The following is a 16,006-nucleotide window of genomic DNA, read 5'->3' as shown; positions in this document are numbered from 1 at the left end:
TGAATTTCCAGCATCTGCAGAATTCTTGTTGTTAACATCCTTGTAAATCTCCTCTGCACCCTTTCTATGGTTTCCACATCCTTCCTGTAGTGAGGCGATCAGAACTGAGCACAGTACTCCAAGTGGGGTCTGACCAGGGTCCTATATAGCTGCAACATTACCTCTCGGCTCCTAAATTCAATTCCACGATTGATAAAGGCCAATACACCTTCTTAACCACAGAGTCAACCTGCGCAGCTGCTTTGAGTGTCCTATGGACTCGGACCCCAATATCCCTCTGATCCTCCACAGTGCCAAGAGTCTGACCATTAATTCCTCCTTCAATGTGTTTAATCATGTCCTCAAAAAATTTAATCAGGCTCGTAAGGCACGACCTGCCCTAGACAAAGCCATGCTGACTATTACTAATCATATTATACCTCTCCAAATGTTCAGAAATCCTGCCTCTCAGGATCTTCTCCGTCAGCTTATCAACCTCTGAGGTAAGACTCACTGGTCTATAATTTCCTGGGCTATCTCTACTCCCTTTCTTGAATAAGGAAACAACATCTGCAACCCTCCAATCCTCCGGAACCTCTCCCGTCCCCATTGGTGATACAAAGATCATCGCCAGAGGCTCAGCAATCTCCTCCCTCGCCTCCCACAGTACCCTGGGGTACATCTCATCCGGTCCCAGTGACTTATCCAACTGGATGCTTTCCAAAAGCTCCAGCACATCCTCTTTCTTAATACCTACATGCTCAAGTTTTTCAGTCTGCTGCAAGTCATCACTACGATCACCAAGATCCTTTTCCCATAGTGAATACTGAAGTAAAGTATTCATTAAGTACCTCTGCTATTTCCTCCGGTTCCATACACACTTTCCCACTGTCACACTTGATAGGTCCTATTCTTTCACGTCTTATCCTCTTGCTCTTCACATACTTGTGGAATGCCTTGGGGTTTTCCTTAATCCTGCCCACCAAGGCCTTCTCATGGCCCCTTCTGGCTCTCCTAATTTCCTGCTTAAGCTCCTTCCTATTAGCCTTATAATTTTCTAGATCTCTAACATTACCTAGCTCTCTGAACCTTTTGTAAGCTTTTCTTTTCTTCTTGACTAGATTTATTACAGCCTTTGTACACCACGGTTCCTGTACCCTACCATAACATCCCTGTCTTATTGGAACGTACCTATGCAGGACTCCACACAAATATCCCCTGAACATTTGCCACATTTCTTCCATACTTTTCCCTGAGAACATCTGTGTCCAATTTAAGCTTCCAATTTCCTGCCTGATAGCCTCATGATTCCCTTTACTCCAATTAAACGCTTTTCTAACTTGTCTGTTCCTATCTCTCACCAATGCTATTGTAAAGGAGATAGAATTATGATCACTATCTCCAAAATGCTCTCCCACCGAGAGATCTGACACCTGACCAGGTTTATTTCCCAATAGCAAATTAAGTACAGCCTCTCCTCTTGTAGGCTTATCTACATATTGTGTCAAGAAACCTTCCTGAACACAGCTAACAAACTCCGCCCCATTTAAACCCCTCATTCTAGGGAGATGCCAGTCGATATTTGGGACATTAAAATCTCCCATCACAACAACTCTGTTATTATTACGCCTTTCCAGGATCTGTTTCCCTATCTGCTCCTCGATAACCCTGTTACTATTGGGCGGCCTATAAAAAACACCCAGTAAAGTTATTGACCCCTTCCTGTCCCTAACCTCCACCCACAGAGACTCCGTAGACAATCACTCCATGGCGTCCACCTTCTCTGCAGCCGTGACACTATCTCTGATCAATAGTGCCATGCCCTCACCTCTTTTGCCTCCCTCCCTGTCCTTTCTGAAACATTTAAAACCTGGCACTTGAAGTAACCATTCCTGCCCCTGAGCCATCGGGCCTGAATGACTTCTGCCCAGTTGCACTCACCCCCATCATTGCAAAGTGCTTTAAGAGACTTATTTTATTACATCTGAAATCCTGTCTGCCCACAGCACTGGACCCCCAACAGGTCAACAGAGGACGCCATCTCCACAGCACTTCACTCTGCCCTGATCCACCTGGACAGCCCCAACTCTTACGTGGGAATGCTGTTCATTAACTTTAGTTCGGCATTCAATACTGTGATCCCCTCCAAACTGATCGCTAAACTTCGCCAGTTTGGTATCAGCTCATCCCTCTGCAATTGGACCTTGGACTTTCTGACTACCAGACCCCAATCAGTTAAGTTATACAACCTCTCCTCCTCCACTCTCACCCTGAACACCGGTGTGCCTCAAGGCTGTGTGCTGAGCCCTCTTCTGTATTCCCTTTTCACCTATGACTGCATTCCTGTGCATGGTTCAAACTCCATAATCAAGTTCTCAGACGACACCACGGTGGTTGGCCTGATCAGAGGGGACAACAAGACTGCCTACAGGGATGAGGTCCAGCACCTGGCCACGCAGTGTGCCGACAACAACCTGGCCCTTCACACCCAGAAGACCAAGGAGATCATTGTGGACTTCTGGCATGCTAGGAGCCATACTCACGTCCCCATCTACATCAATGGAGCTGTAGTGGAGCATGTATCAAGCTTCAAGTTCCTTGATGTCCACATTTCTGAGGATCTCACCTGGTCTCTGAACTCCTCCATCCTGATCCACGCTCTAAGCTCATCCGCTTTGTTCACAACACTCCTTGCGTTAAAATAGACGTATCTCAAACCTTCCGTCTGAGCGTGTCCCTTCTCTATCACCTGACTATCTTCCCTCTCGCACTGTCTACAAGCTTTCTCTGTTTGTGTGCCAACCTCCTCTTCCCCAGTCTCTTCAGTTCAGTTTCCACCCCCCAACAATTCTAGTTTAAGCTCTCCCCAGTAGCCTTATCAAACCTCCCCACCAGGATATTGGTCCTCCTGGGATTCAAGTGCAACCCGTCCTTTTTGTACAGGTCACACCTGCCACAAAAGAGTTCCCAATGATCCAGAAATCTGAATCACTGCCCCCTGCTCCAATCTCTCAGCCACGTACATATCCTCCACCTCATCCTATTCCTATACTCACTGTCGCGTGGCACTGGCAGTAATCCCGAGATTACTACCTTTGTGGTCCTGCTTCTCAATTTCCTTCCTAACTCCCTGTACTCTGTTTTCAGGACCTCTTCCCTTTTCCTACCTATGTCATTAGTACCAAATGTACCACGACCTCTGGCTGTTCTCCTTCCCACTGCAGGATATCTTGGACGCGATCTGAAACATCCTGGACCCTGGCATCTGGGAGGCAAACAACCATACGAGTGTCTTTCCTGCATCCACAGAATTGCCTGTCTGACCCCCTAACTATAGAGTCCCCTATCACTACTGCCTTCCTCTTCCTTTCCCTACCCTCTAAGCCACAGGGCTGGACTCTGTGCCAGAGGCACGGCCACTGTTGCTTCCCCCAGGTAGGCTGTCTCCCCCTCCCAACAGTACTCAAACAGGAGTACTTATTGTCAAGGGGTACAGCCAGGGGTACTCTCTAGTACCTGACTCTTCCCCTTCTCTCTCCTGACTGTGACCCACTTGTCTGTCTCCTGTGGCCCCGGTGTGACCACCTGCCTATAACTCCTTTCTGTCACCTCCTCTGTCTCCCTGACCAGGCGAAGGTCATCAAGCTGCATCTCCAGTTCCCTAATTCGGTCCCTCAGGGGCTGCAGCTTGACACACCGGGCGCAGATACGGCCGTCCGGGAGGCTGGGAGACTCCAGGACTTCCCACATCTGACACTGAGCACAGAGAATTGGCCTCACACTCATACTTTCTCCTTTCTGCAAATAACACCGGTAAACGCCTTGTCCCATTACTGCCTAAGCCCATTGAGCCAAAGCCCTATCACTGCTGCCCGCTCGAAACGCTACCCGCTGGATATGGCCGTCTTCTTTTTAAACCTTTCGCGCTCTACTGGCTGACGTCACGCGCCTGCGCAGTCTTGCCTCTCTTTTATCCTGAGTGGTAAAAACTGCCTTGGCTCTGAAAATCAGCCGTTCACTCGCAGCCTTCTTGCTCCGAATGTGTGCCTTCAGGATTCTGTACCACTTCCCTCATGGTAGCAATGAGAAGAGGGCATGAGTTGGGTGGTGAAGGTCCTTAATTATAGATGCAGTCTTTTTGAGGCATCGCTCCTTGAAGATGTCCTGGGTACTACGGAGGCTCGTGCCCGTGATGGAGCTGACTGAGTTTACAACTTCCTGCAGCTTTGTGCAATAGAACTGCACCCCCCATACCAGACGGTGATGCAACTGGTTAGAATGCTCTCCACGGTACAGGTGTAGAAATTTGCATGTGTCTATGTGTTGACGCATCAAATCTTCTCAAAATCCTAAGGAAATGTAGCCACTGTTGTGCCTTCTTTGTAACTGCGTTGATACGTTGGGCCCAGGAAAGATCCTCAGAGATGTTGACCCTCAGGAATGTGAAATTGCTCACTCTTTCCAATTCTGAACCCTCTATGAGGACTGGAATGTGTTCCGTCACCTTACCCTATCTGGTCCTCAGCAATTCTTTGGTCTTACTGATGTTGAGTGCAAGGTTATTGCTGTGACACCACTCAACCAGCTGATCTGTCTCACTCCTGTACACCTTCCTGACACCATCTGAAAATCTGCCAGCAATAATTGTATCATTGGCAAATTTATAGCTGGCATTTGAGCTGTGCCCAGCCACACAGTCATTGGTATAGAGGGAAAAGAGCAGTGGGCAAAGCACACATCCACACACAAAATGCTGGAAGAGCTCAGCAGGTCAGGCAGCATCGAAAGAAATGAATAAGCAGTCAACGTTTTGGGCTGAGACCCTTTATCAGGATAATATGATTACAAGCAATTGAGTGAAAAACATAAGCAATGATTTTAATACAGTAATTATTTAAAAAATAGAGCCAGTAGCATCATGAAGGATCCCAGCCACCCTGCTCATGCACTGTTTGTCCCACTCCCAACAGGGAGGAGGCTACGTAACATCCACACCAGGACCATCAAACTCAAAAACAGCCTACTTTCTTTCCCCAAGCAGCACAGCTGATCAACTCCTCCACCCAGTAACCCACCCCTCCACATCCCCCACCATCACTACTTCATTTCCTGTCAGACACCTTATGTACAGACACCCCTGTGCGTAGCGTCACCGTATGGGCATGCAATCAATCTATGTGTATAAGCTATCTTAAGTATATATTTATTGTCTTTTTTAAAATCTTTTTTTGTGTTTTTTCTATGCTGCATCGTAACCTGGAATAACAATTATTTTGCTCTCCTTTACTCTTGTGTACTGGAAATGACATTAAACAATCTTGAATGCTTGAAATTCATTTTAAAATGGCAAGACGATAACTTGAAATTATTTGATTATGTGTGAATGGTGGTTGAAATGATTTGTTCAGTTGTATTGCAGTACATTAGATGAAATGAGTTGGTACTGCTAGGATTTTGTATGTAATACAAAAGATAATGTGCACTTTGCGAACAGTAATTTTGTTAGCAATATAAACTTATTTGTATCTTTTCTGAGTTACAACATATACGTGCTTGCTTAAACGAACTTTTTATCTTTTTCCAGCGCACACTACACAGTTCACTCGGCCGGGGTGGCATTATCTGAAGACTGTTGGTCATTTGGAAAAGGGTGGGAGCTATGTGGCCCTGACAGATGGGAAAGGAAATCTCACCATTATCATAGAGACCATGGTATCTAGCTTTCATTATATCACATCTTATCTTGTTTTGGCTCTTCATGGTAAACATCCACTAAACCTGCCAGTCCTGTCGACGGGTTTCGGCCCTAAATGTCAACTGTACTCTTTTCCATTGATGCTGCCTGGCCTGCTGGGTTCCTCCAGCATTTTGTGTGTGTTGCTCGGATTTCCAGCTTCTGCAGATTTTCTCTCATTTGCTTAATACTCAGTCATTTGAAAATTAATAATTTAGGGAGCAGCGTAGATTCTATTGTACTGGGCACAACAGATGGCTGAAGGAGCTGATTCTGTGATATAATGATCTGTAACTACTGGAGGATCATCCTGAAACAGGAAGTGTAAATGCATACTTATTCTAAAGCAATCTGCTGTACCCGCCATATTCACCTGCTATAGTAATCTAATAGATGGTTTGGAAATGTAAGAGGTATCCCCTCTAACCATGGCCCTATGCTTCATTTCTAAGCCTTGAAAGTACCAGGATTATCTTTAACCCCACTACCCCGTAAGTTAATTAATCACCATGCCTTTAGTACCTGTCTTCTCCTAACTCTTCTACATCTCTGCACAATAGGCTACAGCCAAGCTAATGTGTGGTTGTTTGTTTGTAATGACAGCTAGCAGCTAGTCATGAAGGATGGACATGTTGATGCAGGCCTCAGTGAAAGGATGGAGATCTCTGTTCAGGGTCAGTGTAATGATGGAGATCTCCGTTCAGGTCTCAGTGAAAGGATGAAGATCTCTGTTCAGGGTCAGTGAAAAGATGAAAATCTCTGTTCAGGTCTCAGTGAAAGGATGGAGATCTCTGTTCAGGGTCAGTGTAATGATGGAGATCTCCGTTCAGGTCTCAGTGAAAGGATGAGGATCTCTGTTCAGGGTCAGTGTAAGGATGAAGATCTCTGTTCAGGGTCAGTGAAAAGATGAAAATCTCTGTTCAGGTCTCAGTGAAAGGATGGAGATCTCCGTTCAGGTCTCAGTGAAAGGATGAAGATCTCTGTTCAGGGTCAGTGAAAAGATGAAAATCTCTGTTCAGGGTCTGTGTAAGGATGATGATCTCTGTTCAGGGTCAGTGAAAAGATGAAAATCTCTGTTCAGGGTCTATGAAAGGATGGAGATCTCCCTGGACCAATATAGCATGTTGTCAGATAGCACCATCTTGAGTAGCAGGGCAGGTATGTGAATGATGTTATTGTACAGAAGCGCTAATCGCCCCTCTGGAGAAAGCAGCGACAATCTCAGTGACTGGGTGGCAAGGGAGTGATGGCCCGCGAGACCAATGCAACAGTGGAGGGTGGGAGCCTGGGCTCAAATGGCAGAGCTCAGAGCTTCCACTGCAGTTGGTCACTGAGTGACTTTTGGCTGCACTCCACTGGTAGCGAGAGTTTGGCATCTGCTGTTTGCAAAGTAGTAAGGTTATAGGTGCTGACATTGAGCTCTGTCTCAGTGTTTGCATCATCTATAGGCCTCAAGCAAGATGACATGTTGCCACTTCAGCGTGTTGTGTTTGGGTTGAATGACCTTTACCCCTCAGAGTCCAAAGACAACACAAGAGCCAAAGAATCTGTGTGTGCAGATAATGACTAGATTAGTAATGCAAGTTATTTTTAAGAAACGCAGTGCATTGAATTTATTTCCAAAGAAAAGAATTGAAAGGAAGAGGTTTTATTAAATGTAAAGAAACTTGTTTAGAATATTGTTAGCATTTCAGCCCTGCAGATAATTTAAAGGACGTAGAAACATTGACTTAGAGCAGTGGTTTACATCTACCAGAGAGTATTCAACTGACTGGCGCTCCTGGAATGTTTAGAGTGCGCAACATGGGGCAACTTCATGTCATTTATTAAAGGAGATTTTAGATAAATGAGAGGTCAAAATAGTACAATAGATAAGAGGTATGATTTAGATAAGGACACCTATACACAGAACATACAACAGTCGAGCACAGAAACAGGCCCTTTGGCCCACAATATAAGACCATAAGACAAAGGAGCAGAAGTCAGCCGTTCGGCCCATCGAGTCTGCTCCGCCATTTTGTTATGAGCTGATCCATTCTCCCATTTAGTCCCATTCCCCCGCCTTCTCACCATAACCTTTGATGCCCTGGCTACTCAGATACCTATCAATCTCTGCCTTAAATACACCCAATGACTTGGCCTCCACTGCTGCCCGTGGCAACAAATTCCAGAGTTTCACCACCCCCTGGCTAAAAAAGTTTCCTCGCATCTCTGTTCTGAATGGGCGTCCTTCAATCCTTAAGTCGTGCCCTCTCGTACTAGCCTCCCCCATCATGGGTATATTGTGCTGAACCGAGTAAATTAGTAATCTAATAGCGAGCTGAGCCAAACTCTTCTGCCTACACAGTGCCCATATCCCTCCATTTTCCTTGCTTTCATGTGCCTATCTAAACGTCTCTCAAAAGTCCCTCTACCACCAGCCCAGATGGCACATTCCAGGCACCCACCACTCTCTGTGTAAAGGGAAAAAACTCCTTTGAAATGATCCCCTCTTACCTTCAATGCATGCTCTCTGGTATTAGACATTTCAACCCTGGGATAAAGCAACTGTCTCTCTACTCTATCTATGCCTCTCATAATCTACAAAAGTTTGTCGTAAGCCTCTATCTGATCTCCCCTCGGCCTCCGTCGCTCTAGAGAAACAACCCAAGTTTGTCCAGTCTCTCATAGCACGTGCCCTCTAATCCAGATGGCATCCCGGTAAACCTCCTCTGCACCTCTCTGTCCGTAATTAGAGTGACAGCTAACTGTTTTGTTCCCATGCTGTTGGAACTTGGCCATTTGAAAACGTCCACTTGGACTCCTTGATTCCGATGCAACCTTAGAATTGCTGTGTATCTGCCATTAAATAGTGTTTCATCTTGTATATTTGAATACTGACTAACATTTTAAATATGCTGCTCTTAAATTTAGACTCATAATCATTCGATATGTGTACGGCCTCCACTGCCATCTTTCAAGGTCTTCCCACAAGTTGTAACTTTTTACCTCCGAGGATCATTTGTAAGTATCACAATCCGTAGCAATTGTTTGAATAGAGGATGTTTGAATTCCTTGAAAGCGGAGTCACAGCAGATAGCGTCGTAGAGAGCTTTTGGCACGTTGGCTTTCATAAATCAATCTAGTGAGTAGAGAAGCTGAGATGTTATGTTGAAGTTGTAGAAGACATTGGTGAGGCCTAATTTGGAGTATTGTGTGCAGTTTTGGTCTCCTACCTACGGGAAAGATGTCGGTAAGGTTGAAAGAGTACAGAGAAAATTTACGAGGATGTTGCCGGGAGTGAAAGACTAAGTTATAACAAAAGTTTGATTAGAATTAAGACTTTAATCCCTGTGAACGTAGGAGAGATTTGATAGAGGTATAGAATTCTTTGAATTTATTTACTGAAATATAGCGTGGCACTGCCTAGCAACCCCCAGTTTAATCCCAGCCTATTCATGGGACAATTTACAGCGATCAATTACCCTATCAACCGGTATGTCTTTGGGAGGAAACCAGAACACCCGGAGGAAACCCACACCGTCTTGGGTCATACAGACTCCTTATAGACAGCAGTGGGATTGTGCTGACCACTACGCCACCGTGTGGCACCATTATGAGGGGTATAAATGGGTAAATACAAGCAGGCTTCTTCCACTGAAGTTCGGTGAGATAACAACTGGAGATTGTTGTTTAAGGGTGAATGGTGAACTGTTTAAGGGAAACATGAGGAACTTCACTCAGAGGGTGGTGAGAGTGTGGAATGAGCTGCCAGCGGAAGTGGTGGATTTGGGTTTGATTTCAGTGTTTAAGAGAAATTCGGATAGGTACGTGGATGAGAGGGGAATGGAAGGCTGTGGTCTGGATGCAGGTCGAGGGGGGCTGGCAAATTAATAGTCTGACACAGACTAGATGGGCTGAGGGGTCTATTTCTATGCTGTAGTGTTCTATGAGTCTATATCTGTTATGCTAGGTTTGTGAATGTTTGTAATCGGGCCTATATTTCCATGTTTAAACATGCCTCCAGTCCTTGAACTTCTGTGTGAGGTATTTCAGTTAAACAGGGTTTAATGTTTGTTCTCTTTTTAGAAAAAGATTGACACCTTAAAGGTATGGCATACAAAACTTGACTTCTACAAGAATTCCTCCAAATTTTTCACTCAACATTCCGACATCAAGGTAATCCACAATTTTTTCTCTTGTCCAGTTAAGATTAAACTTCTAACTTCTGTTCTTTGAATATTTCAGACTGGAAAGATTGCCGGAAATGCATTAAACTACAGGTGGATTTTGACCCCAGTTCAGTTTTTATGACTCACTGTGCAATTCTGAACAGGTCATTAGTCATAGAGAAATGCCTCTAGCTTTCTGGTTAGTGTTTCTTTTAAGAGGTACAGCACCATAATACGCCATTTCTGCCCCAACCCAATGAGCCCACGTGGCCCAATTACACCCATGCGACCATTATCCTACTTGCCGGTATGAGTTTGGTATGTGGGAGGAAACCTGAGCACCCAGAGGAAACCCATGGGGAGAATATATAAACTCCTTAAAGACAGCAGCAGAAATTGAACCCCCGTGGCTAGATTAATAAAACGTTGCACTAACACTACATCGCTGTGTTGCCCAGTGCTTTTGCCATTGTTATTTTCCCCTCTTTATCCGTGTCTAGATTACCAGTCCCCAAATCTTTACTATTGCTATTTTTGATGATTTCTGGAATTATGTGAAGAATACATTGCATTAGCTTTATAAGTTTGCTTAAAATGAAAGATTTGTGTGATACACCTGCAGTTAGAATATTGTACCATCAATCCATGAGTTAACATTGTGCCATAGCACCTAGTGGAATGAAAGATAGTAAACTATGATATTTTATGTGCTGACACCACCAAAATAAAGGCTGTGGATGGAGGTTGTGATTTTAGATCAATATGCTACAGAAAGGTCCCAGTACCCTCACAAAATCCAAAGATGTACAATAAATTATGAACACAGGAGATTCTGCAGATACTGGAAATCCAGAGCAACACACACAAAATGCTGGAGGAACTCAGCAGGTCAGGCAGCATCTATGGAAATGAGTAAACAGCCAACATTTCAGGCTGAGACCCTTCATCAGGACTGGAAAGGAGGGGGGAAGCCAGCAGGATAAGAAAATGGTAAGAGGAGAATGAGGACACGTTAGAAAGTGATAGGTGAAACCAGGTGGGTCGGAGAGGGGGTATGAAGTGAGAAGCTGGGAGATGAAATGTGGAAAAGGTAAAGGGCTGGAGAAGAAGAAATCAATAAGTGTTGTGTTATTAATCTCTAGGAAGAGGTACAGTCGATGTTTCAGGCCGAGACCTTTCATCAGGACTAATGAAGGTTAGTCCTGACGAAGGGTCTCGGCCTGAAACGTCGACTGTACCTCTTCCTAGAGATGCTGCCTGGCCTGCTGCGTTCACCAGCAACTTTGATGTGTGTTGCTTGAATTTCCAGCATCTGCAGAATTCCTCGGGTTTGTGTTATTAATGTTGCCCGCACCTCAAGAAAAAGTATAGAAGAATAATTATATGCTCTTGTAGAAACTTGCAGCATATTTTATTTCAAAGATGCCTGTTTAGATGGGCCATCCAGTTGGGTCCAATCATGGTCTCATGGTTGGTCTCAATCTTTCTTTCTCAATCTTCCTTCCTGATTTTTCTCTCTATTTCCAGTCAGAATCTGCACATTAGTGTTGAATCTTTCTCCACTACAGCCATTTATTTAGAACAACTCTTAAAGAACAAAAACAAATCAAGAAAATAACTAGGATTCCCTTCATTTATTTGGGACATTATGCTGCCTAATCGGGACATTTGACCAAAATGTACAGGTTCCAAGAAGCTGTTCCTAAAACACTGTGTGTGTGTGTCTTCAGGCTCCTGTACTTCCTCCTTGACGGTAGCAATGAGAAGGGGGCATGTCCTGAGTGATGGGTCCCTGTGCTTTTGCTAATTATGATAAATCTGTGTTCTTTGACTCACTCATCAATGAAGATGGGTTTGCCTTATTAACATTATCAAAGCCCATAAGAATATTGCAAACCCCTATTTAAATTAACACAATATGCAGATTGTGAAAATGTCAGTCATAGCAGGTATCTCATTGAGATACGTGGCCTGTTAGACTACTCTCAGGTTGGATGAGAAACACCTTGTATTCTATCTGGGAAGCCTCCAACCTGATGGCATGAAAATCAATTTCTCCAACGTACTGTAGTTTTTCCCATCCCCATTCGCTCTTCTATTTCTCACTCTGGCCCACTCTAACCTCCTCTCACCAGCCTATCACCTCCCCCTGGTGCCTCTCCTCCTTCCCTTTCTCCCATGGTCCACTCTCCTCTCCTGTCAGATTCCTCCTTCTTCAGCCATTTGCCTTTTCCACCATCACCTCCCTGTTTTTTAACTTCATCCCCCTCCCCCCACCTGGCTTCACCTATTACCTTCCAGTTTGTACTCCTTCCCCTCCCCCACCTTTTTATTCTGGCATCTTTCCCCTTCCTTTCCAGTCCTGAAGAAGGGTCTCAGCCCGAAAACGTTGACTTTTTATTCATTTCCACGGATGCAGTGTGGCCTACTGAGTTCCTCCAGCCTTTTGGCATGTTGCTCTAGATCTCCAGCATCTGCAGGATCTCTTGTGTGTCTCACTGATGTTAGTTTCTAACCAATAAAGATTCAATATTTTGGTCATGACATTCCAATACATATTTACAATGATGTGGTTAACTGGGTCAATAAATTTGGGATGACGCCAAGACTGGGGGTGGGGGTAGTTAAAAGTGAGGAAGGCTATCATGGCTTGCAGCGGGATCTGCGTCAGCTAGAAAATGGCAGATGGAACCTAATGCAGACAAGTGCGAGGTTTTGCACTTCAGTTGGACCAACAAAGGTAGGTCTTACACAGTGAGCAGTAGGGCATTAAGGAGTATGATGGAACAAAGGGATCTGGGAATACAGGTCCATCATTCATTGAAAATGATGTCACATAGGGTCATAAAGAAAGCTTTTGGCACATTGGCCTTTATAGATCAACGTATTGTACAGAAGATGGGATGTTATGTTGAAGTTGTATAAGATGTTGGTGAGGCCTAATTTGGAGTATTGTGTGCAGTTTTGTCACCTACCTACTGGACTCTCTGACAGTGGTGTCTGAAAAGAGAATGCTGTCTAAGTTGCATGCCATCTTGGTCAATGTCTCCCATCCACTACATAATGTACTGGGTGGGCACAGGAGTACATTCAGCCAGAGACTCATTCCACCGAGATGCAGCACAGAGCGTCATAGGAAGTCATTCCTGCCTGTGGCCATCAAACATTACAACTCCTCCCTTGGAGGGTCAGACACCCTGAGCCAATAGGCTGGTCCTGGACTTATTTCATAATTTCCTGGCATAATTTACATATTACTATTTAACTATTTATGGTTCTATTATTTATTATTTATGGTGCAGCTGTAATGAAAACCAATTTCCCCCGGGTCAATAAAGTATGACTATGACTATGAAAAATGTGAACAAGGTTGAAGGATCATAGAGAAAATTTACAAGAATGTTGCCGGGTCTGGAGGACATGACTTATGAGGGATGATTAAATAGGTTAGGATTTTGTTCCTTAGAACGTCGAAGAATGAGTGGAGATTTGATATATAAAATTACGAGGGGTATGGATAGGAATATGCAAGTAGGCTTTCTCCACTGAGGTTGGATGAGATTCGACTAAAGTTCATAGGTTAAGAGTGAAAGGTGAAATGTTTAACGAGAAGATGAGGGGAAACTACTTCACTCAGAGGGTGGTGAAAGTGTGGAACCAGCTGCCAATGCAAGTGGTGCATGGGAACCTGATTTCAATATTTAAAGAAGTTTGGATAGGTACATGACTGGTAGGGGTGTGGAGGGCTATGATCCTGGTGCAGGTCGATGGGAGTAGGTTGTTTATATGGTTAGATCGACTAGATGGGATGAAGGGCCTGTTTCTGTGCTGTAGTTTCCTATGACTTGACTCTACATAGTTTCTCATATTTGTAATGACCGGCGGTTACTGGTAACGGAAGTATGAAATGTGGAAGTGGTAAGCAACAGTTTGACTTGCTAGTACGCAATCCGAACAATTGTACGTTATTACATATCTGTGACTTGTTTTGAGTCAGGGTGCATGAGAGAAGTGTGATGGTCCTTAAGGTTACCTTTATGTAAACGGCAGAGATATCGTAGTCTGTGCAGTGAATTGAGCTAAAAGTAATCTGGCGGGCATGGGATTCTGATACAACAAATTTGTTGGATTAGATCAAACATCTTTAGAACTATTGTGCATCCATGTATTTAAAAGAAAGCTCAAGTTTTCACTGGATTTCATTTTATTAGAATGTTTTACAGTTGGCTGATGGAAGTTGGGACGGGAAACAGCTGTGACATACTGAGATAGGCTTCCTCGTCCTGCCTTGTAAATTGAAGGTGTATTTGATTTCAATTCTACAGCTCGTGAATGGATCATTCTCCATGCCCCTGGAGGTAGATGAAATATGGACCATGACCACCATTAGCACGGGGAGACATGGCAGTTTTGCTGAGCCGCCTCCCTCTAGCGCGTTTCCGAAGGACTATACGGATGATTTCAATATTAGTAAGTAACTCATTAAAAATAAACACAAAATAATCTACAGATGCTGGGGTCAAAGCAACACTCACAACACGCTGGAGGAACTCAGCAGGACGGGCAGCATCCATGGAATCCATGCTGTCCAAGTTGCATGCCATCTTGGACAATGTCTCCCAGCCACTACATAATGTACTGGTTGGGCACAAGGGTACATTCAGCCAGAGACTCATTCCACCGAGATGCAGCACAGAGCGTCATAGGAAGTCATTCCTGCCTGTGGCCATCAAACTTTACAACTCCTCCCTTGGAGGGTCAGACACCCTGAACCAATAGGCTGGTCCTGGACTTATTTCCTGGCATAATTTGCATATTACTATTTAACTATTTATGGTTTTATTACTATTTATTATTTATGGTGCAACTGTAACGAAAACCAGTTTCCACCGGGATCAATAAAGTATGACTATGACTATGAGGAAACGATGAGTTGACGTTTCCACGGATGCTGCCCGACCTGCTGAGTTCCTCGTTAAAAATAACTTAGGCCACTACATCGATCATGCCCGAGAAGATGTACTAAGATGCACTCAGTGACCAATTACATACCGGAGTGGAACACAGTGTGGTCTCTGATGCTGTAGCCTGTCCTCTTCAAGGATCACGGTTTGGTGTCTCTCAGCCCCCCAGTGGTTATGCATGGTTATTTAAATTACTGTCACCTTGACTGTGTTCGGCCATTCTCTGACCTCTCTCATTAACGAAGCATTTTTGCCCACAGAACTGCCACTCACTGGATGTTGTTTTTTGTTTTTCACACCGTTCTCTGTAAACTCTAGAAACTTGTGGTGAAAATTCCAGAAGATCGGCATTTTTTGGAGATGCTCAAATTACCCAGTAAGGCACAACAATCATTCCACAGTCAAAGTCACTTAGATCACGTTTCTTCCCTATTCTGATATTCGGTCTGAACAACAACTGAACCTCATGAACGTGTATGCGTGCTCTTGTCTGCCTCATGATTGGTTGATTAAATGTTTGCATTATCGCAGCGTACATGTGTACCGCATAAAGTGGCCACCGAAGCAGAATCAGGTTTAATTGCATTGGTGTATGTTGTTTTGTGGCAGCAGTTCAGTGCAATACTAATAACAAACCTATAAATTACAATAAGAAACCTATTTTAAAAGTTAAATAAGCAGTGCAAAAAGAAAATAAAAAATGCAGCAGATGGACAGGTGTACCGAATAAAGGGGGCACTGACTGTAAATGTAGGTGGCAAAATTTCATATTTTGTATTCTGAATACTTTATGAATAAAGGATAATTTAGCTGATACAAAGGAAACAGAAGTTATAAAGGCATATGTTTATTCATGCACTTTCCATGAAGCTGCGAAACTTTTACGCCCGACAATACTTTCCCCAACAAGTTAGAATATTGAAATTTTCATTGCCAAAATTTCCAGCGGCGTCTCCAGTGACAGGGATTTATGTACACAGTAATGTACACTTTTAATATTTCAACCGTAAATGCCAGTGGTCTGAAACATTTATGAAGAAGCCGTGCGTGATTAATTGATACACATTTTTTATTTGCCCACAACTTCTACAGATTCAGTACTCAAACATATACAGTAATGGAGTTAAATATTCAGATTTTACATATATGATTCAATATTAAAGTTTGAGAAATAAGAT

General features: G+C 43.9%; 1 protein-coding gene across 2 annotated transcripts in view; it reads left to right on the top strand.

The window, feature by feature from the left end:
• The window catches only part of galcb (galactosylceramidase b), an 86,393-nt gene that overhangs the window by 56,079 nt on the left and 14,308 nt on the right, over positions 1-16,006 (top strand). For both annotated transcript variants that reach the window (XM_063043496.1, XM_063043505.1), the window contains exons 10-13: positions 5,564-5,691; positions 8,627-8,716; positions 9,782-9,871; positions 14,190-14,334. In XM_063043496.1, coding sequence (XP_062899566.1) covers positions 5,564-5,691; positions 8,627-8,716; positions 9,782-9,871; positions 14,190-14,334 — 453 coding nt within the window. The remainder of the gene's footprint in view (positions 1-5,563; positions 5,692-8,626; positions 8,717-9,781; positions 9,872-14,189; positions 14,335-16,006) is intronic.

The sequence above is a fragment of the Mobula hypostoma genome, chromosome 1 (assembly GCF_963921235.1).
Source record: "Mobula hypostoma chromosome 1, sMobHyp1.1, whole genome shotgun sequence".
Taxonomy (NCBI): domain Eukaryota; kingdom Metazoa; phylum Chordata; class Chondrichthyes; order Myliobatiformes; family Myliobatidae; genus Mobula; species Mobula hypostoma.
Note: the sequence above shows the minus strand (reverse complement) of the source record. Positions and strands in the feature narration are given on the sequence as shown.